Here is a 24,538-nt window from a genome sequence, read left to right as displayed (position 1 = left end):
AAATGTATACTATCTTTTCAATACATGACAAAAGCCATGTGGGTGCGTGTGTGTGTGTGTATATATATATATATATACACACACACACACGCACCCACAATGTTATAAGCATGAGCAAAAATACACAAAATTGCCTACCACTAGGTAACTTGGTTAGAGAAAGAAAGTAGGATAGAGGAGGTGAGGTGATAAGCAATTAACAGACAAAAATAAATAAATGACTAAACAAATAGCTGTGAAAAAAGGAGCAATGCATGTGATTAAAAAGTCATATATAGAATGATATTTTTTTTACGTAGAAGGAGAAGGAAAACCACCACCAATAGAGTCTTTACTGGAAAGGTAACTGAGAGCTCTAAGGGATATCAGACCTGTTTGATTTTTGGAAGGAATATTACTGAATCCTTTTCCACTCTATTTTAAGTCAAGAATTCCTAAAACCTCTTTCTCCTCCAACAAAAGAGTACAGACCTAGAATTCTTCCTATAGGCTTCTCCCTTTTAAGCTCTGTACTTATTACAAAATCACGAATCATAAGAAAAGACTGCCTTCCAAGGATAGAAAATGATACATGAATTTCTTCATTTCTTCAAAGTAATGTGAGTTTTGATAGAATCTTGATTTAATTCAGATTCATATATCCTTTCTCAGTTTAGCTTGCTTCATAACTAGCCTCGCTTTCTTGGGTTACCAGGCATACCACATACTGGCTACCATTCTGGTCATGTAGTCATAGTCCACCTAAGCATAGTCAGCTCAAACCACCATATTCTGAATATTCTGTTAGATCTTCCATGCATCTGATTTTATTTCTGCTCTTATTTAGATATTGAGAAAAATGGAAACACTAATATCCTGTGAATCTCTGGAACTAAGGAACTTACACAAAATCTATTGTGTCATATGCCATTATGTGGTTTTTAAAATGCGAGTGGTTTATGAATCATTATCTTGATGAATTAATTATCAATTTAGTATTTTTTTGTTTTGATTATTTACTAACTTGTAAATAAGCCTCAAAATTTCACTGAATAGAGATCAATTTTTAAAACTTTAGTACAAGTAGCCTTGTGCTATCAAACTGATGACAGTAATTGCTGGAACCATCAATAAAATACCATTTTGACATATCTCAAAATATATTTCTTAATATTTTGTATAAAGTCACTATTAATTCATTTCTAAGGAGTAAATTTTAAACTTAATTTTATTTTGCCATATGCTTTTGTCATCCTCCTGGAAATCTATCAATTCTCTATGTTTTCAGGAATTATAGACTCATTCATTTTTGAGTTGTTAGAGGATGGAAATTCTGGATTATTAATTATTTTAGTTATGTGAAAGTACCCACTTATGTTTTATAAGGATGAACAATTTTTCAGGAAATTGGAATGTAATAAGATGATGGCACTAACACACTTATTTCTGATCTTGAGTGTCCCAAATACATGAGACCACTTAATTCATATTCAACTGATGCATTTGATCATTTGCTATCCACTGTACACTATGCCAGGACCCTGAAAGATAAACTTTGCCTTTCGGGAACTCAGAATCTAGTGGGACTGAGAAATAATTTTAAAACAATAGGATAAGTGCTACAATCAAAGTAAAAGAGAGTTGTGGGAGCTCAAAGGAGCGAATGACTAATCCTAGAATCCAGTTTCCCAGGGCTCTATCCTCTTCTCACCCTATGCTCTCTCCATGGTGAGCTAATCCATTCCCATGACTTCATCTATCACTCATGAGTCACATAGCTGTGTTTTTCCTTGAGCCCTGTCTTCCTACATTCTGACCCATAACTACTTATTTGGCACCTCTATGGGCATGTGCCACTGACACCCACAACACAAACCCATCTGAAATGAATAGTCATCTTCAGCCCCCAATCTTCAACTCTTCTTATTGTAGTCTATCTACCTACTCAGGTCAGAAACCTGGTGGCCATCCTTGGTGCCTCCTTCTCCCTAACCTCCCATATTAAAAGGCCACCAAGTGCTACCTCAAATAACTCACAGCTTTTCTCGCTTTCATCTTCCTTTTAGTGGTGTATTAAGTCAACTCTGATTTATCTATTCTCTAGGCAAATGCAAGTGCTTACTAAACTGATATACTCCTACTCAATCATCTTGTATCCTTTATTAGGCAGATGCCAGTAACGAAAAGTGGAACCACTCTGATTTCTCTGAGTATTTGAAGTGATGGGAACTTCATGCAGGGAGCTGGTTACACGGGTGGTGGAAGAACTGAAAAGCCTGCAGAGGACAGTGGAAAAGCTTGGAAATAAGCAGTCTCTCCTACTAGCCTATGAGTTCCTTGAGGCAGAGAATGTATACTAGTTAGCCTTTATATCTCAGCATCTGGCGTAATACAATCATTTAAATATAGTAAACAACCATTAAAAGTTGATACAATGAGTTAGTCATTCTAACAAGCTAAAATATTTTGACTTGGAAGTTTCTAGAAAATTTTCCCTACTTGAGGCCCAACATTTCACTATATCTTACCATGGAAACAACAAAAGCTATTTGAGCTTCTGATTACCTAGATTCTTGAATGAAAGCCATTTAGGCTGTCACTGTGTGAAACATAAATTTTATATCTATTTAAAGAAATTGGGCTCATCATCAAACATAGGCTTTTCCATTTTTTAGAAAAATTGATCTTTATAGTTTTAAGAGTAGATATTAGATTAAGAATGCTAAAACCCTATGCTATATGAGTACAGGCTCAGAGTTTCATATAGTGAGTCTCATGCCATGCAGTTCATTTTATTGTAATCCATACTCCAGTTGGCATGTCAGTGTCATATGTGCCCTATGTATCAAAATGTGTTCCATGTGATTTTCTTAGATGATTATCATTTGGTGTAGCATCACAACTACATGATTCTGTTCAGTCATTGGACTGATTAATTTCAAAATTGTTCAGAACACAAAACTAACAAAAAGTCTGACTACACAGATGGGTAGACCAAATGGGACTATTTAGGATGCGACAAAGGTAAAAGAAGATTATGTTCTCTGAAGCACACACTAGGCTACAGCTGGGAAAAATCAATAATAAATAAGAATATGCACTTTAGCAACAATGTTAATGAAGAATGCATGTATTTTAAAGGTATTATAACAAAACAAGACTAAGGAATAAGCACAACAAACACGTATTAATAGTTAACATAACACTAGATGATGTAAAGATAAAAGATTAGAAATTAACAGCAAACTTGAAGGATACAATGATGAATTTCTGCTTTAGAATGTACTTAATGGTGACAGTGAAAAGCAAAACATGCATTTAGACAGAAGGTTCTATTAGAAACCGATGTTTTGTGGTTGATCACAATTACGGTTCAGACCATTTTTCACTGATTGTTTTTGTCACATACAAATTATGGGTTTTTTTTTTCTTATCCTAAGGAGCTTTTCTTGTTACCAGCATATATACTTGTATATATAGGTGACTTGTCTTGGTAATTTATTTTCATTGTGTTTAATAGGGAATTGTTTTGCTGGCAAGTAAATATGTGTTTCTTCCCTTCCTTGCTGTCTTGGTTAATAAACAAAACCCAAATCAAATATTTCTCCCTTTTTAAAAGTCGTTTAACATCTCTAGGTCTAAGATTTCTCAGCATACCTCCAATTTTTCAGTTCAGGGAGGTGGGCTAGATGATTGTTTGAGGTTTCCTTGGCCTTTAATGTATGCAATTATTGGTAATGAGATTCTGATTTGTATATTGATGAGCATCATTGCTACAACTTTTTCTGGTTGGAAGAAATAAAGATGGGAGTAAATTAGCACAAGGAAAGTGGAATTTGGTGTAATGATACCAAAGAGAGATCACAAGGAGCTAAAGCACTGAACACTGTTCAGACTTTGGGAGAACTAGAAACAGAAGTAGAAAGTCTTCGTCAATCTGTTCATTCACTCTCTAACAATAAACTCTGCCCCTTATGGCTATCTTCTGCATTTTTCTCCACTTTCTTTCTTTCTCTACAGGCTGGCTTCCTCTTTTGATTCACAGTCTCTCCTCTCTTATAACTTCATAATAGCAGTGCAGCCCTAATTCTTAGTCATAACCTTGCACTTGGTCCAACAGCTCCTGCCTCAGATCCTTTGTCGAACAAGCACATTCCTGAGAAAGGACTCTGATTGGTCCATCTCAACTTTTTTGAGCCAGGCTTATGTTTATTGAATGCCTGTGAAGCAACTGTTCTTGAATCAGGTATCTACTCCTATTCCAAAAATGGGAGGAGAGCAGCCTCATGTGATATAGAATGTGACTCTGTTCAAGCAGCAGGGATTACAGGCAAGCAGTCTCCATCACAGAAGAACTGTGGAAGTCATAGGCAGTGATGCACAGTTCTACTCTAATAAGTATTTCCAGGGAAGCAGCCCAAGTTTTACAAAGGGCAGATCTCAGAGCTCAGCTAAACTGACATGAATATTTTATGGGGAACAGAAGCTTGTACTTGGGACTCCTTATAATATATATTAAAATCAATGTAAGATAAAACATAAATGTGAACAAGAGCTTTGGTTCTTTCCCCAAAAGATATACACACATATTACAAAAATACATGTAATACCTTTCTTGAGAATAGTTAGAAAAGGAAGAACTGCTTGAACGATCCTTTTGCGTGGATGCTCCATTACTAGATGCTAAAGCAATATCCTGTCTCTTTCCTAACATAATCTGAGATGTGCAGATTGTGGGGTCAGAGAACAAGGAACCCTCCCTTTTGCAGCTCTCTGTGATGTCTTCTTAGATCTCATTCTAGTAAAACACATGCTTTAACATATTTTAACATATTTGCCTGTACTGCATAGCTGTTTTTCCTATTCCAAATGCTAGATAATTAATGGATTTTAATAAAATGGCTTCTTACAGTATAAACCATCTTATGCCAGCATTGCCTAGCATAAACTTTTGAAGGATACATTAAAATCTCCAGATAAGCATGTTCATATACATATTTTTCATGATAAACAATGGTAAAACATTTTGAAATCTTTTACTCATACTTAAAAGAGATATTTTCATATATGGCAGGGTTTCTCAACCTTGCCACTATTGACATTTTGAAGCAGACAATTCTTTGTTGTGGGGTCCTGTGCTGTGCATTGTAGAAAGTGAAGGAGTATCCCTGGTCTCTACCCACAGATGCTAGGAGCACACCACTAATCTCACTGGTGACAACCAAAACTGTCTTCAGACGCTGCTAAATGTACCTAACATGGGGGGAAGAATCAGCCTGTCTTTAAAACTATAAATCTAGGAAGAATGTTACCTTTTTTCTCCAAAAGAATGACTTTTATTTAACATAATTTTCTTATACTGTACCTTTAATCATCTCTAGATTTAAAAAAAAAAAAACAAAAAACAAATATATGTTGTTCTGAGGGCAGACACAGTGGCTTACACTTGTAATCTCAGCACTTTGGGAGACTGAGGCGGGCAGACTACCTGAGGTCAGGAGTTCAAAACCAGACTGGCCAACATGGAGAACCCCCATCTCCTAAAAGTACAAAAATTAGCCAGACGTGGTGGCAAACGCCTGTAATCTCAGCTATTCGGGGAGCTGAGGCAGGAGAATCTCTTGAACCTGGGAAATAGAGGTTGCAGTGAGCCGAGATCATGCCACTGCATTCCAGCCTGAGTGACAGAGCAAGACTCCATCTAAAAAAATAAAAATAAATAAAAATAATTTTTAAAAAATGTTTTGGAGTTTATTGAGCGCTACTGGTTTGGTATTGTCCATCTTGCTTTTCCTCAATGAATTGAATTCTGTCATGCTTGAATTAGCCCAATTAATTTTATAAGCAAGCTCATATCCATTTATCACATTAACTTACCTCAGTGTCAAAGAATTCCCTATGGCCCACAGTTTCTAAATATGTCACACTTTCTCTCAAGAAATAGCTTGCACACTTGAGAAAGATGGTGGAACACTTGTGAACACACCTAGAAGGAAAATAATTTTAATGCTGTTGGCCAAAGAGCATTAATTTCTTTCTGAAAAAATGTTCCATCTTCTCTGGAGTGCTTGCACTTTGGACTAATGAAGAATTAACAGAAAACTGGTTGTGTAAGAGAACAAAAATACAATTTAGAGGCTTTCTTTTCTACCTAAAATAGAATCCATCGAAATGAAGTCATAGGCTTTATTATATTCAAATGTCACTGTTAACCATTATATTAAGGCGTGGATAAAAAATTGTTTAAAATATAATAAGTAGTTTCTCTGACTTGTAAATGATAAAAACTTTCATGGAAAATTTGCCCATCTCACAAGGTTTCTGTGAGAACAAATGTTATAATAGATATGAAAGGGTTATGAGAACTGTGAGCACAGAGCATGCCACAGGAGAAGGGAATTATTGTCATGCATGCGGTTTTACATAGATTGTCAAAAAATGAAAAATTGGTGTATTTTGGTACTTCCATAATGTTCATTATTATCACCACAATTATCAATATCTTCAAAAAGGTTTTATTAAGGTTATTAATATCATATGTCTGTATTTTTATTTATCATAGAATCAGGTCCTAGATTAGGCTGCTAACCCTAGAAATGCATTAAAAGACCAGGTGTGAAGGATACTTGCTCCCCCTTACCTACTTGCAGATGTAATATGCTAGCATATGTTCATTTTCACTGGGTAACTTCTATTGCAAATCGGGTACATTATTGCTTGAATTTATAACCATGATATAATTTTTACTCAATATTTATTGAAAACAGAATGAGTTGTATAACAAAAATTTCACCACATGACATGTAGCTCTTTCTCTACAGGAAACAAAAATAGTTTCCAAAGAGGAAAGGGGAAACGTCTACACGCACACACACACACACACACACACACACACACACAGAGGTCTAAACAGGGATTACCCATGTTTTCTCCTTTCTGTTCTCCACTTACCACACTAGTAAGTAAATGACAATAAATGCTATGTATTAATATAGCATTTATCATTCAGTATTATTTTGCCATTTTTAAAGTTGACAAATTAAAATTGTATGTATTTATTGTGTACAACATGATGTTTTCAAATATGTGTACATTGTAGAATGGTTAAATAAAGCTACTTAACCAATCCATTACTTCATATACTTCTCTTTTGTGGTAAAATTTACTCCTACCAGTTTTCAAGATAGTCTCTTATACTTTATGATCATATGTTTTCCCCATCGCATATTAAAACTTTATTGAAAATAATTGTGGAGCAAGGATTTTGCTGAAGGTTACATTGTGAGGAATTCTGTGTGGCACTCATAAGAATCTGGATGCTAATGAGGAATTGGTATAAGCTGACACATGTATTCCATTGTTGATCATGCTGACTGCCATGGCAAAATTTACACTATGACTGTGGCTGATATTTAATTTTCCTATACTGGCTGAATTATAAACAAGAACCCAACACCAAGACTTAGAATTCATCACAATTGTTTATTTTCATGGCCAACAGAGTCCATCTGCCTACAAATTCTTTTATAAACATCTTTTTAAAAATAGAAATGCTCATGAAAATGAGCATATACACTCTAAGTATTTGGAAGTGTAACACTAATTTGTACATAGCAATTAAAAATTTTGAAGATAATTTATTTGTTTAGCAGGTTATGGTTTCTAAAGTACCTTAACTTTAATTTTCTCAATTGATTCTCACAAAAAGCCAGTAAAATGCTATTTTTTCATTTTAGAAATAAGGCAAGTCAGGTTGCGGTGGCTCACACTTGTAAGCCCAGCACTTTGGGAGGCTGAGGCCAGGGGAGCAGTTGAGGCCAGGGATTTGAGACCAGCCTGAGCAACACAGAAAGACCTGTTCTCAAAAAAACAAAAAGAAAAAAAGAAAAAAAATTAGCCAGGTGTGATAGTGCATGCCTGTAGTCCCAAATACTTGAAAGGCTGAAAGATAGGATTATTTGAGCCCAGGAATCTGAGGCTGCTGTGAGCTAGGATGGCGCCACTACACTCCAGCCAGGATGGCCAAGTGAGACTGTCTTTAAAGGACAAGAAAAAAGAAAAAAAAAAGAGGCATCTTAGGTACAAGAGATTATGTCAGTTACTCATAATTAGGCTTACAAATGGTAGAGTTTAAAATCAAGCAGTTTTGTATTCTAAACCCATAATCTGCCCAATTCATTTTCCTCCAAAAAAATCACAATATTAAGAACTTGTAGATGATGCAAATGAGAATGGCAGTAACTGAGAAGAGGACTGTAGGTAGCCTGAGGGTTATTTTTTTTTTAATACAAAGGTAAAGTGGAAGGAGGTTTTATATCTTTAAAATGGATACTGTGGGACTAATAGTCAAAGTGAATATCCTTTTGCCATTGAACAAGAAAGAATGTCTTTAAATTATTGGAAGGTGGCTTCTGAATAAATAGTATAAATGTTCTTCAATATGGTTAAAAGACCCTGGAATTCATTGTGCAGAAAGAATATTGTTTTATATTTTAAGATTTTCAGAAATGCATAAAAATCCATTTGGAAGTCTAGATGAAGTGCAGTTTGCCCAGATGTTAGACATGATTCAAATCATTCTTTGTCCCAGTGGTATATATAACAGTGGTAGCACATGAACACTGTGCAGGAGGTACACAGTGTATTCTTAATAGTCACTAAGGCATTCACAAAGTCACTATTGCCATATGAATGTCTTAGAAAAAGTGAACTTTCTGTTTTTATTGAGATTCATGTCAAAGACTTTAGGATTTTACTGCTGCCAATTTATTTTCCTTTAATGGACAATCATACTTTGCATTAATAGAGTTGTTAAAAACAGACAATAACTAATGTGCTAAGATCATTATCTGCAAGACCATTCCTTCCAGCAGCTTGAGCCATTTATAGTGATCCTAATATTCCTGTCTCTAACTGTCAGGGGAAACCTAAGTAGAAAGAAAAGTTCAGGGGATGTCCTCTGTAATATCTTGTGAAAGTGAAGAAGCAAGCTTCAAGATCAATTCCAACTTTGAATTCACACCACTTCCTGAAATGAAACACAAATGTGGTAAGCGAGAAATGTTGAATAGTGCCACCACTGAGGTTAGTCTTCAGACCAAATAAACATCTCCATTTGTATGTGCCTCATAACTACTTTTCAGGAGCCACCCATAGATAAGTTGTAATTCAAAGAAAAATCCAGATAAGGGCAAATTGATAACCTTTATGTGTTAAACAGAGTAGTGTTCATTCAAAAGCATTTGTGGTTTGAAAAACACCCTTTCCTTTTAAGTGCATTCAGTTTTAGTTATTATTTATGAGACATTCCTCTCCAAAACAGAACTATAATATAATATCCAGAGGTCAATGTTTGTGAACATAGATTCCTCTGTACAATTTCTCTTTATGACTTTATCCATGACATCATTACCTTAACTTCAAACTTTAAAATTCAGTTACATCTATTTGCTCTATATTGGTGGAAATGTTTATATATACTTTCAAGTATAGTTCTAGTACTTTTATTATTTATTTAACTAATTATATATATATATTTTAGAGACAAGGTATTGCTCTGTCACCCAGGCTGGAGTACAGTGACATAATCCTGGCTTACTGCAACCTCTGTCTCCTGGGCACAAGAGATCCTGCTACATCAGCCTCCCAAGTAGCTGGTACTACAGGCATGCACCACCACAGCCAATTAAATTTTTAAAAAAATATTTTTTGTAGAGATGAGGTCTCATAACATTCCGCAGGCTGGTCTTGAACTCCTGGGCTCAAGGGATTCTCCTGCCTTGGCCTCCCAAAGTGCTGGAATTACAGACATGATCCACAGTGCAAGGCCCCTAGTACTTTTAACCTGTTAGTTGCCTTATACCTCTAAGTGCGAATTTTAATATATTCAAATGTAATCTCTTACAGGACATCCTACATGTTATCAAACCTTAGATGATAATGATAGTAAAATTCTTCTTCTGGCTTTCTTTATTTCACAGGATTATACACTCACCATGTATTTCCAGCAGTCTTGGAAAGACAAAAGGCTTTCTTATTCTGGAATCCCACTAAATCTCACCCTAGATAATAGGGTAGCTGACCAACTCTGGGTACCAGACACCTACTTTCTGAATGACAAGAAATCATTTGTGCATGGGGTCACAGTGAAAAATCGAATGATTCGACTGCATCCTGATGGAACAGTTCTCTATGGACTCCGGTAAATGACTTGATGTTGCATGTTTTAATGTTGTTGTTGCTTTGTTTCATTTTCAACTTTTGGAAATGGGCAAAGGGAAGAGAAGCAAGAATATATAGATGAATATATAAATGGGGTGTCATATACTTATGAAGGCCTATTACTAACCCTCATGTAGTTAAGGGCTTATTACAAATTAATAGGCAACACATCAAAATTACCTACCAGTTTTACCAAAGAAATATCTGAAGTGTAAACTGTTATTATAGGATATGTAAAGTGGTGGCTGTTTATTCTTTGGTGTCACCTTTAGTGATTCTTTTGAGAAACAGATGAAACCTATATGTTCACAATATCTCAAATTTTCCTGTTATTTCAGAGTGTTCATAAGGCCCTTGAAATCCTTCTATGTACCATGAATACTAAGCTGAAACTCCAGTTACGGGTCAAAATATAACAATTAATGTCTTTAAATTCACCAATTCCCCAAAACAATATACAAGTGAAAACAACATATATCTGTGATGAAATTTTTAGTGGTTGGTTATTTAGTTGATAGTTTTGGTCTTCATTTGCACAGTAAAATAATATCAGTTGTTCTTGGCAAAATGATCTTTGAAATTTGATAGCTTTGGTCTTCATTTGCACAGTAAAATAACATAGTTGTTCTTGGTAAAACAATCTTTGAAATTTTTCCACTCTTTCTGTACCCCAAGGACTTTCAACTTCAGTTAAAAATATCTAAGTTAAAAGTCTTTGGGAGAAATGGTAAAATAAATTAACAGTTCCCTTGAGTCTATTGATAGCTACAACAAAAAGACTACTAATCCAAGATTGGTGGTTAATTATTATTTATGGTTCATATACTATAAATCAATTGTAATTTTTCTGTTACCAGTGTAACTTCCATCAGACATGCCCAATGTGTAAAGGGATGAGTTACCCTTCTAAATTATCCTGGGAGAGTAAATCCATGACTCAATTTAATAGGCTAATCAACCATGACATGTGTAAGTATATGGATTAGTAAAGAATATATAAAAAGTTGATTGGTTAAAAAAAAGAGCAACTAGATTTTTTTTTGACAAGAAAGAATGTGGCTTACATTGTGAGATTACAGAGTCTCACTTCGTGAATTTCCCAAATTACTGCCAGCATCTACCAGTGGGAATAATACAAAGGAAGGAAAATATTTGAGAATCATGAAGTCAAATACATTTCATTTTACAACTGGGAAAACTGAGACAGAAAGGGGAGAAGTACCTTATACAAGGGAATAATAAGGTAATGGCAGAACTGGGACTAAAATCCATGTATCCTGATTCCCATGCCTGTGCTTTTCCACTCCATTGCCATTCAAGTGCACTTAAAAGTCAATTCCTATTTCCAAGTTGTATGCCACTGCTTTAATTCCTTCGGAGCAAACCCAGTTCTTTGTAGCTTGTTGTCTAGCAAACAGACAATGACCTTTCCAAAGAGAAACACAAACCATTCATCTATTATCTGTGCCCTGCTCTTTTTTATGGCACCAATTTTCTCTATAAGAGCCTCACAGTAGTTCTCATAACTTCCCTTTCTCTTCCTCTGTCTTTCCCACTTCCTCTTCCCTCACAGATTTGGTTTTCCTTTCCCTAGAAGTTATCAATATCCTGGAAAGGTCATAAGGTATAGCAGAGAAAGTGTGACTTCTACAGTCAGGGGACTGAGATTGGGCATAAACTCCACAATTTTCTGACTTCTTGACCTTGAACAAATTATGTAAACTTGTTAAGACTTAGTTTTTCAGTTGTATAGTAATGGGCTAATACTCCCTTACTCATTACTGGGACAATCTTATGAACTAATCAATATGACAATACATAGTAAGTCCTAAATTGTATTTCTCTAAAGTAGTTGTACCTTATATAGCCTTATTAGGTACTGGACAAACTGCATACCAAGGGTAGTTTTCTAACTCCCAGGGGTATCAGTGATTAAAATAGCGATAAAGTTGTTCAGTTAAAAATACACTCATTGAGTGCCTATTATGTGCTACACACTCACTATTTTGGCCCTGAGAATAACTTTCCAGAAGCTGAGTAGAAATTTTTCAGTGGACATAGAGCTGAAAACAATAGATACTGCAGACTCCAAGACTGCGGAGAAGGGGAGTGTGACAAGTATTGAAAAACCACCTATTGAGTGCTATATTCATGATTTGGGTGATGGGTATAATAGAAGCCCAAACCTCAGCATCATGCAATATAGTCATGTTACAAACCTGCACATGTACCTCCTGAATCTAAAATTTGAAAGGAAGAAGAAAAAAAAAATTGTCAGTGGAATGCACTTGGGACTTTGAGTCAAGAGACTTGTGGCCTAACCAGCTGGTGCCCTTCAGTAAGCCATTTCATCTCCCTGGGCTTCAGATCCACCAACCTTAAAAAAAGTGATTGGATGAAACTATTCCTAAATTTCATACTGTATTAGTCTGTTTTCATATTGCTATAAAGATGCTACCCAAGACTAGGTAATTTACAAACAAGAGAGGTTCAATTGACTCGCAGTTCTGCCTGGCTGAGGAGGTGTCAGGAAACTTACAACCGTTGCAGAAGAGGAAGCAGACACGTCTTACATGGTGGTGGGTGAGAGAGAGAACACCAAAGGAGAGGAACCCCATCCTTACCAAAAAAACAATTCTCATGAGAATTCACTCACTATCACAAGAACATCATGGGGAAATCACCCGCATCATCCTGTTACCTCCCACTGGGCCGTCCCTTGACACCTGGGGACTACAATTTGGATTACAATTCAAGATGAGATTTGGGTGGGGGACACAGAGCCAAACTATATCACCTACTAAACCTAAATTCCATTGCTTTGTGATCCTATATATTAGGGCATATTAATTTTAATTCCCCTGATGTAACATTTCCTAATCTAAGAAATGACAGTCTGCATTTTTCTAAGTAAGAGCCTTTTAAAGAATATCTGTTATTGGTCACCTCCTAAGCACACATACTAGAATATCCTTATCATATAACATATTGGTATATTTATAGTTGTATTTATTTTAGGCATGAGTAATTAAGAGAATCAAACTTCTTGGCTTAATCCTTTCCATCAGTCCAGCTCATAGTCATCATGAATGGGTCCATATATTAATGAGTAGGTTTTAGCAATCATGGGATCAATGAGATTTTCTGAATGCACTGGAAAGCCTTTGGCTAGGTATTCCATAATTGTAACAGCATATCATTAATCAATTTTTTGCTATATTCAAACTCAGTAAGCTCAATATGAGATATTATAACTTATATGAAGCCAGAAGAATAGAGTCAGTTGTCTATTTTTGTGAACTATGTCAAATCAGATTTTTCACCAAAGGGATGGCACATAGTCCTGTAAACACCCTGAAATAATAGAATGGTGTCTGGTTAGGGACTGCCACTTCTAGAGGAACCAGGCTACTATGCAACAGATATTCGACCCTTGGGAGAGACTTCATTCCTTGTGCCTCTTGCCCTTGGGTCACACTCCTGTGACAAAATGCGTTACACAAAAGAGTAACCCAGTAACCTCTATTACTTCCTCTTCCATTTAGGTGGGGAATCTAAATAAAAAATGTCCATGATGTGCTGTAAGTTGTGTTAGGAGACCAGAACTTTAGTCCATGTGCCATGAGCCATTTAACTTGGTCCTCTCAGAACACATGATGTCATTTCCTTTCTTACTCAAAAGCAGAGACGATACAGTATCAGCTCCCTCTATGTCACTTAAAATTCTTCTGTTTTTCCTCCCTTCCTTCCACTTGACTTTAAGGAGGATTTTTCTCTTTTCTCTGAGACTAATCTCTCCATGTCTGCATGTAATCTTCTTGGTGCACACTCTTTACAGACTTTGCTTCCCCATTTTACCTACCTCTTCAGCCCTTCCTCTCTGTTGACTCCCTCTCTTCAGTTTCTGCTTTGAGCACCAGTTTTCTCACAGCTTTGGTTTCCTCTACTGCCTCACTACACATTACTCCTCTATCTCCAACAACATGGTTCCCATCCATACTACTTTCCCAAAACAGCTCTGCCAAAAATTATCAAAACCATCACTGGTTCTCAATATTAAAGAATCTTAAAGAATCTTGACTTGTCCGAATGCTGTAAGAGTAATGACTGACTCTGACTTCAGGACTTCCAAGACCCAGCACAATTTTTAAATTATTCTTGTTCTTCTGTTTTTTGTTATTTCATTATTGACTCCTCTTTTGCCACTTATTGAAAACTTTAAGGATTCTTCAAGATTTGATCAGTTTATTGAGTTTAACAGCTTTAAATATCTAAATTCCCAAACGATCGAGTTTCAAAAATTTCCAATTGCTCACTGAGCGTCTGTATTTGGATTGCCTGCCAGCTCCTCCTCACATGACCCCTAGTTCATATCATTTGATTTTCTCAAAACTGGGCCATCCTCCTTTCCCAAATGTTAATGAAATTACCATCATCCCATTCAATAGACATAAACTTGAAGGCAACTGTAATTCCACATCTCTTTTGTCACTGAGATTTAATCTGTTGCTTCTATTCCACTCCATCTCAATCTCCTTCTCTATTTCCAAATCACTTCTATCACCTAAATTAACATCCTCACTATCTGTCACTTCCTGGCCCATTTCCTATCTCATTTTTTCTCATTACTGCCATCTTACTTCTCCTACAAAAAAATAAAAAAAGTTTCCTCTTTCAGAAATCTAAGACCCTCTGCTTATTTCTGTAAACATATCTGAGGCATTTCAAACGTAAGTATGTTTCAAATACTTTATCCCATAAATATTTCATGGAATATACAGCTGACTCTGGAATAAAATGGATTGAACTGCATAAGTCCATTTACTGGAGGATTTTTTTCTCAATAAAAGTTACACCGAATGTGCCTGCCTCTCCCTCCTCCCTTTCCACCTCCTCCCTGTCATCCACTTCTGCCACCCTGAGACAGCAAGAACCCTTCTTGTTCCTCCTCTTCCTCAGCCTATTCAATGTGAAGACTATGAGGATGAAGACCTTTATGATGATCCATTTTCACTTAATAAATAGCAAATATATTTTCCCTTCCTTATGGTTTTCTTTTTTTTCCCCTTAAGATTTTTTTTTATTATTATACTTTATGTTCTAGGGTACATGTGCATACCATGCGAGTTTGTTACATATGTATCCATGTGCCATGTTGGTGTGCTGCACCCATTAGCACGTCATTTACATTAGGTATATCTCCTAATGCTATCCCTCCCTTCCCTCTCCCCACAATAGGACCCGGTGTGTAATGTTCCCCTTCCTGTGTCCAAGTGATCTCATTGTTCAATTCCCACCTGAATGAGAACATGCAGTGTTTGGTTTTCTGTTCTTGTGATAGTTTGCTGAGAATGATGGTTTCCAGCTGCATCAATGTCCCTACAAAGGACACGAACTCATCCTTTTTCATGGCTGTGTGGTATTCCATGGTGTATATGTGCCACACTTTCTTAATCCAGTCTGTCACTGATGGACACTTGGGTTGATTCCAAGTCTTTGCTATTGTGAATAGTGCCCCAATAAATATATGTGTGCATGTGTCTTTATAGCAGCATGATTTATAATCCTTTGGATTTTCTTAATCACATTTTATTTTATCTAGATTACTTTATTGTAAAAATAAAGTAAGACCTATAATGTAAATTTTATGTTTGTTGCTATTTACATTATCAGTAAGGGTTTTTATTAGTAAGGTGTTATCAGTATGTTATTAATAGTTAAGTTGTGAGAGAGTCCATAGTTATATGTGGATTTTTGATTGCATGAGGTGTGTAAGAGCCCTTAATCCCTATCTTGTTCAACAGTAATTATATTACAAGAATTATTTGTCATTTCTCTAAAATTCAAATATAACTGGGAAACCAGTATTTTACCTTGTAACCCTACAGCCCTACTGATGCCCTCCCTTCTCTGCCCCATTCTTTCCCCACCCCACCAGTTTTTCCCATCTTACTTTTGCTTCAAAGTCTCTCTCAAATTCCACTTTCTCCATGAGGACTTTCATGACCTTCCCAGCCAGGTGAAAACTCTCTCTCATTTAATGCCTTACTACAATGTAATCTTATAAATTGGAATTCGTGACTCTTTTACGATGTTTTATCTTTCTGCAGTCATTTTCCACTGATGTACAGGATTGTGTATTTGTTGAAAATGTGAATTGTATTTCCTTAACCTTTGCGTCCTCTCTCAAACCAAATAGATGCCCAATAAATGTTTGTAGAAATGAAATTAAAAACCGTAGGATGCAGTCACCTGATTCACAATAGTTGTCAGCTGCAACATTTTCTATATCTACATGATGGCTTTTAACCAAAGAGCAATTATCACTATTAACGGCCTCTTGTCCAAACATGATCCAGATGGTTGCATACACTTATTCTCTCCAAGGCCTAGCCATGTGGGTGCTGAAAGAGTGTGTTATCTTTCCCTGAAAATGGCAGGTGCAGAGCAATTTAATTCTGAGAAGACATTTAGTGGAGCATTTAACCTCCTTGAAAAAAAAAAATGCCTTTTTAAATGTTTTGCCTTCTCCTCCTAGCCCATACAACTGCTTTTCTTTCAAAGTTCCACAGTACTCCTTCCTTCTTCTTTTACCAGATGTGAGCCCAGGGCCAGGTGGTTTTGAGGAATTAAGATGAATATGTGTGAATGGCAAGTGGAATGAGGAGTGCTGTGGTTTGAATATTTGTTTCCTCCAAAACTCATGTGGAAATGTAACTGCCATTGTGATAGTTTGGAGAGCAGAGATCTTTAAGAGGTGACTAGGTCATAAGGGCTCCATCCTTGTGAATGGACTGAAGCTTTTCGTGGGAGTTGGTGTGACCCTTCTGGCATATGTGCTCTCTCTCCCCTGCGCACTTTCTCTCTCTCTTGCGCCCTCAATTTCCCCTTCTGCCATTCTATGATTCAGCAAGAAGGCCCCACCAGATGCAGCTTCCTAGGGAATCTTGGATTGCTCAGCCTCCAGAACTGGGAGCCAGAACATTTCTGTTTATTATAAATTACCCAGTTCGTGGTGTTCTGTTATAGCAACACAAAAATGGACTAAGATGGGAAGTGAAAAGCCTTCCATTCCAATACTGGTCCACATTAGGTCTCTGTACTAGTGTTGTTGAGTATGTATGTAGGTCTGTTATCATTGTAAGCATGTACAAAGTAAGATGTACGTACAGTATCATTTTAACTAATATTAGTGGCAATTGTATCATGAAATTTAACCAAAACCCATGTAAATAAGTAATTGAAAATATATTATATAACAGACGCTACCTATATTGTCATATGTAATCTTTACTACAACACTATGAGCTATGTACTACTATTAAGCTAATACTAAAGATTCCAACACTGGGAGATCTAAAGTAACTTTTACTGTCTCATAATTTGTTATTTCTTTACTTCTTAAAAGTAGGTCCCAAAGAGTACACACATTGCGTTTGCCTGCTAAATTATTCACATCTCTTGTACTCTACAGTTTCCTCTCTTCCCTTTTTAGCCCCCCTTGTAGATTTTTTTTTGAAGAAACAATGTCATTTTTGTGATGATATTCCCTTGTTGTAAATGTCTTTCTCTATCTCCGTCTCCTATGTTAAGACTTGATCACGTTTAGATTACCTGCTTTCAGGGTTGTGTTTTGGCAAGACTGCTTCATAAGCAGTATAGGATAATTCTATGAAGGGACCCAAAATGTGTGACTGTCTTCTTTCATGATATGAAGATTGATGAGCAGATTCAGATATATTGACAGCGTGATCTATCCACTTCTATTAATTTTAATGTAATTGTATTACTTCGCTGGGGCTGTGTAACAAAGTACCACAAACTGGATAACTTAAACAGTAGAAAGTTATAGTCTCACAGTTCTGGAAGCTAGAAATAAAAAATCAGGGTGTTGGTAGAATTGGTTCATTTTGAGGGCTCTGAGGAGAAGGTCTCTTTCAGACTTCTCTTTTTGGTGCATAAATAACCATCTTCCCCCTGTGTCTCCACATAATCTTTCCTCTGTGTATATTTGTGCTTAAATTTCCCCCTTTTATAAGGACTCCAGCCATCACCAGACATATTGGATTAGGACCCACCCTAATGATCTCACTTTAACTTGATTACCCTTCTAAAGACTCTATTTTCAAATAAGGTATATTCTAAGTCACAGAGGTTTAGGACTTCCACGTATGAATTTGATGAGACACAATTCAAACCGTAATAGCAACTAATAACAATTTTCTAAACCTATTTAGCATTTGCAAAGTAGAGATATTTTATCATCTCTTCTTTATTTATGAACTATACTACTCTTCTAAAGAAGAACTGAGTTCGCTGACTATTTGATTATCTTAAAGTAGAGTTTGTACAGTGAAAGCAGGATAAATGCTTGACTGCTTCCTCTTACTTCGCTGTTTTCTAAACAAGTTATTTTCCCTAAAATCTTCCCAATGTGACCACCAAGGATTGGTATTTTGTTGTTTCATATTCTTATACCTTCCTTTGTTTAAAAGGTACACACTATGCCAACCACTCTGCACCTTGCAAAGTGATTTTGCAAAGCCAGCATAAATGTGAGAGGCTTTTTTTTTTTTTTTTTTTGAGATGGAGTTTTGCTCTTGTTGCCCAAACTGGAGTGCAATGGCACCATCTTGGCTCATTGAAACCTCTGCCTCCCGGGTTCAAGTGATTCTCCTGCCTCAGCCTCCCAAGTAGCTGAGATTACAGGCACGTGCCACCTCGCCCAGCTAATTTTTTTTGTATTTTTGTAGAAACAGGATTTCACCATGTTAGCTAGGATGGTCTTGAACTCCTAACCTCAGGTGATTCCCCCCGCCTCGGCCTCCCAAAGTGCTGGGATTACAGGCGTGAGCCACCGTCCCTAGCCTTGAAAACATTTTTAACCCAAGTCTTCCCATTCCAGAGTCTACACTCTTAGCCCCCGGCACAAGGCATCTTACTGTCCCTGTACATCATTTCTAGGAAGACAGTTGTCTATGTATGGTGATTTCACTGCTCACCATTACAGAAATGAAAATAACCAAAGAAGGTAGACAGCCTAAATGGGAGTAGCTCTGCCAAGTATGTGAGCTTTTAAAAAATGTATACAATCTTGGCCGGGCGCGGTGGCTCACGCCTGTAATCTCAGCACTTCGGGAGGCCGAGGCGGGTGGATCACGAGGTCAGGAGATCGAGACCATCCTGGCTAACACGGTGAAACCCCATCTCTACTAAAAATACAAAAAAATTATCCGGGCGCGGTGGTGGGCGCCTGTAGTCCCAGCTACTCGGGAGGCAGAGGCAGCAGAATGGCGTAAACCCGGGAGGCGGAGCTTGCAGTGAGCCGAGATTGCTCCACCGCACTCCAGCCTGGGCGACAAAGTGAGACTCTGTCTCAAAAAAAAAAAAAGAAAAGAAAAGAAAAGAAAAGAAAAGAAAAGAAAAGAAAAGAAAAGAAAAGAAAAGAAAAGAAAAGAAAAGAAAAAAAATGTATACAATCTTTTTGGCTTCTCTAACTCATACTAATGACTCTAAATTCCAAAGAGAAGCCATTCCGCTTCAGATTTTGGAAATGAGTCTAATGTTAACTAAAAACCTGTGGCCTGATGAGGATTTTGAGAACTCCTCTACCATATTTGTTTACCTGGCTCTACTTCGAATTGATTTTTTTATGTTCTTGGCAATGTCTGACCATGGATTGTGTGTGAGAATAAAATCAATGGCTACACTTACTGAATATAAAAGAAAGATAGAGTTTTTCACTATTCCTTGGAGAATCATCTCATCTTGCCTTGGTCTTCAATGATAAAGCAAAATAAAAAATAGAGGTAATTATCTACACACACACACACACACACATGCACACACACGTTATTGATTTTTAAAGCAGTTTTGGGGGTCCTAAATACTTAACATTAGCTCTCTGTATTGATTACCCACACTGAAAGAAATTGTTTCTCTCTTCTACAAACTTTCCCTGTAGAGAAGCAATTATGATTACATTCAAAAGTCCTGGGCAGATCTCACAAGGCTTACTGTGAGATATGCTAGGTAAAAATACTGTGCAGTTGATTGCAGGGAATAAATATGAGAGTTGATGTAGTATTTGCAGAGGAAGCTTGGCTGTTATTGACAAATGCATCTTGTTAAGGGAAAGAAATCTGCTCTTTCAAATGGAAGAGAGAAACAGCAGACCATACATAAAGAATAGGTAACTCAGTTTGTTAGAAAGAATGCCTGGAGACTTTACAATTCCCACTAAAGGACACAGTGTTGATATTCCCCTCACAGTTTAGTTGGCATGTATTTTAGAGTTTCATCACTGGAGTACAGAGAAAGCTATTCAAAATGTTCTCCAGTGAAAGAGCTGCTATTTTTGCCTCTCAAAGTTTTTATTTTGATGTCCTTTATTCATTTATCTACATGGAAAACTTTATAATTAAATGATATTAGTAAAGATATCTTTTTTTGGTATATATGGCATTGTAACTAAGTAAAACATTAAATGAGCAATTGAAATAATCATGCAGTTATTACAGCCATTGTGTGAGTATGTTATTTGTGGACGTATCATTGTGATTATACCTTCTTAATTAAATTAATGTGGAAGAATAAATACAAACAGTAACCAAAAATGTAAGAGTTACCTCTCCCCAAATTCTTGACCTTGATTGTGTGCCTTGTGGAAGAATATCAAATGTCAATTCTCAAGAAAAAAGAAAAGACTTAGGTAAAGAATGTAAGAAAAAATGGAAGGAAGGGAAAAGAAAAGAAAAACAAATATCTCAGAAATGTTATGAATTTTACATCTTAGTTATATTGTTAGAAATGACACCACTTCCTGAGAAGATGTATCAGATTTTGGCAACAATTTATGAAATTTTTCAAGTAGTCTTCTGCAGGACTCTCATCTTATTTCATTAAACTATCATTTCAAATTTAGTATTTTGGTACCACTTTCATGATTTTTGCCATAACTGTACATCATTTAAAAACATTAACTTGTTTGTTATTTATGTATGTATTGGTATGCATACATGTATAAATTCATATATATTTTAAAGAAAACTTTCATTAGCTCTGTTTATGGGAAATCATTATTTTAAATATACATTAAAATACATCTAAGCAACACATTTTATTAAAATTAAAAAATTTGTATTCATGTTCCATTTAAATGATAGTTCCTCATTTATAGAATTGAGATAATACTATTGCCTATGTAACACATGTTGCTTACATCATCATTATCAAAATAAAAGCCTAAGTTTTCCTAATAAACTTTTTGAGCACGATGTTAAAGCTAGGTTTCCTTCAATCAATGGTATGTATCCCAGGTTGTGAAATAGTCATCCAGAAGCCACCATTTGGCTGTGTTGCAATTCAACTTCTATTTTATGTATCAAAGAGTGTTTCTTAAGCTTAAAATTCCACTGTGGTTTGTATATCAAATATAATAATAAACCTGGTATGTCATTTCTTATTTTCAAGTGTTATGGCATTATAACACTCTAGATAGAGAGGCATCCTATTTTGTATCCATGTAACATGCTGTTTATGGATTATGCAGCATCCCATCATCATTATGGAAGCAGTACTTTAGACTAAAACAGAAATGTCACAGAGGATTTCTGGAATGAGACGTACCATGAAAATACAATAAACATATTTTTAAGGCTAGAGCTTTTAGAAAAATATTGGCTTATTTTTGTATATCAATCTAAGTAATCTGATTGAATTTAATAGGATATATTTATAGTAAGCTTAATATTGCTTTGTTACATGTAAAAAAGTAATGGAACAATGAGTCCCATATTTGCTGGAAGTAGTGCCTCATCCTCTTGAGTGGTTCAACTCACAAAACACATTTTAAGAAGAAAATAGTCTTTGCCTAAATAACTCTTTTTTTCCTTACCCCTGCTTGTAAACTGTGAGTGTTGCTCACTCAGTGGAGCATGCTTTGGCCTTTCCAGCACATGCAGTTATATTAAATAAGCAGCTTTGTTTAATGGATTAGGCCTTGCAATTCTATATCTTCTAATAGAAACGGAGTTTCACCATATTGGCCAGGCTGGTCTTGAGCTCCTGACCTCAGGTGATCCACCCACCTCGGCCACCCAAAGCGCAGATTTATCTTTTGAAATCTTTTTTCTTCTTTTAATAAAGACAGGAATAGAGCTATCAAGATAGAGCCCACCTGTAACAAAACCACAAAGAACTGGAGCTGAGAGAACTGCCTGGTCCATTTTATTCTATTTGCAAAGTAGTGGTAACCACTTCAAGATAGTAACAATAACAAAAATTCAAGTAAATTCTGTTTTTTTTATTAAATTTTCAAATTCTTACTCCTTTTTAAATAAAGTTGTATAAAGCAGAGTTGTTTGTTCTTTTTAAACACCAAAGGATTACTGAAGACAGAAAATATTTGTTCTACAATACAAACAACTATCTGCTTTGAATATTTAGGTGATTAAACTTCAGTAACTAAAGTAGAATCTGAGGATTAATGAGTGACACTTAACGTGTTATTATCATATATATGTTATTTACATGTTTCTGCCTTTTCAACTAAAGTATGGACAATACTAGGACAAAGGAATTTCATCTCTTTTGGTTCAAGAATATCTTATTTTCCAGCACAACAGGCACAGAGCCTGACAACTTTTCAACATTTTGTGAAAATATTTAAGACATGGAACACAAGACTTAAGGGCACAAAAATGGAAAACTGATATCAAAATTAGAATTATTTATTAAATGCCTCCAAATGTGACATGATAGCTACAAGTCACTTCCAGATTTTAAAAAATCACAAAACTCAAAATTATAAGTTATTTTAAAAGTGTTATCTGCTGCATTTGCTCAGAAGTGCCTCAGGCCCAAAAATGGTTCCCAAAGACCTCACCCATGCTTCGTTTATTTGAGTTTTCTACCTGTTCTTGTGCCCCTGTTCTCTCTTCTTCCTATTGTATCCTACACATCATTAGCTTGATGTGCTTTTCTAAAGCACAATTTCATCACACTGCTCTCCTGCTCAGAAACAGATTGATTCCCCATTATCCACCACATCAAGTTGAAATTCCTTTCCAGACTTGTCACTTTTCAATTAAATCTACCCTTGTTACATAGTCTCAAACATAGTCTCTGATTTTGCCTAACCATGAAACTTTATATCACAGCTATCGTTTTTCCTTCACTTTCCTTAATTACTAATCAGATTTTTAATTCCAAGTCTCTGTTCAATTGTTCCCTTTTTTGGTTTTTTTTGTTCCCTTTCTTGGTTTTTTGAAAGAGTGAAACGGTATTTCACTCTGTTGCCCAGCTGGAGTTCAGTGGTGCGATCACAGCTCACTGCAACCTCAACCTCCCAGGCTTAAGCAATATGCCTTCTCAGCCTTTCAAGTAGCTGGCACCACAGGCGCATGCCCAGCTAATTTTTTGTGTCATCATTTATTTTTTGTAGAGATGTGTTCTTCCTATATTGCCCTGCACTGTATGTTTCCTCCCTTCCTTCCCTCCCTCCCTCTCTCCCTCCCTCCCTCTCTCTCCTCCCTCCCTCCCTCCTTCCTCTTTCCTTCCTTCCTTCCTTTCTTCCTTCCTTTCATCATTTCTCCCTTCCTCTCTTCCTTCTTCTCTCTTCCTTCTTCCTTCCTTCGTCCCTCCCTCCTTCCCTCCCTCCCTTCTTTCCTTTCTCCCTCCCTCCCTCCTTCCCTCACTCCCTTTTTTCCTTCCTTCTGTCCTTCTTTCCTTCCTTCCTTCCTTTGTCTTCCTTCCCCTTCTTTCCTTCCTTTCTTCCTTCCTCTCTCTTTTCCTCTTTCTTTCTTCTCTCTTTCTCTCTCTCTTTCTTTCTCTCTCTTTTTCCTTCCTTCCTTCCTTCCTTCCTTCCTTCCTTCCTTCCTTCCTTCCTTTTTCTCTCCTTCATTCTTTCCTTCTGCCTATATTGCCCAGGCTGGTCTAAAACGCCTGGCCTCAAGCAACCCTCCCTTCTGGGCCTTGCAGTGTTGGGATTAGAGGTGTACCCACCGCACCCAGCTTTGCTTTGTTTCTTTTTAACTAAACAATAAATATTTTTCATTTTCCTTTTAACTGTACACTGCTCATCTTCCATCTTCTACAACTACTTCAACTCTCGTAGAACCCCTCCTCACAGTTCTGTAGAAATTGGAAATCTTACCATATAACATGTAATTATAAAATGTTTAATTAGGTATTGTTTCATATGTATTAGTCTTACCTCTTTAAAAATAGTTTGAAGATGGTCCCCAATTTACAATCGTTTGACTTAGATGATTTGTTTTTTACTTGATGATAGGTTTATTGGGGGTATTTTTTTTTTTTTTTTTTTTTTTTTTTTTTT

General features: G+C 36.3%; 1 protein-coding gene across 3 annotated transcripts in view; it reads left to right on the top strand.

Moving 5' to 3' along the window:
• GABRB1 (gamma-aminobutyric acid type A receptor subunit beta1) overlaps nt 1-24,538 on the top strand; it is a 404,468-nt gene that overhangs the window by 133,460 nt on the left and 246,470 nt on the right. For all 3 annotated transcript variants that reach the window (XM_017872652.1, XM_017872654.1, XM_017872653.1), the window contains one exon: nt 9,960-10,180. In XM_017872652.1, the coding sequence (XP_017728141.1) occupies nt 9,960-10,180 (221 nt within the window). The remainder of the gene's footprint in view (nt 1-9,959; nt 10,181-24,538) is intronic.

The sequence above is a fragment of the Rhinopithecus bieti genome, unplaced genomic scaffold, assembly GCF_001698545.2.
Source record: "Rhinopithecus bieti isolate Rb0 unplaced genomic scaffold, ASM169854v2 scaffold_7167, whole genome shotgun sequence".
Classification (NCBI taxonomy): Eukaryota; Metazoa; Chordata; class Mammalia; order Primates; family Cercopithecidae; genus Rhinopithecus; species Rhinopithecus bieti.
Note: the sequence above shows the minus strand (reverse complement) of the source record. Positions and strands in the feature narration are given on the sequence as shown.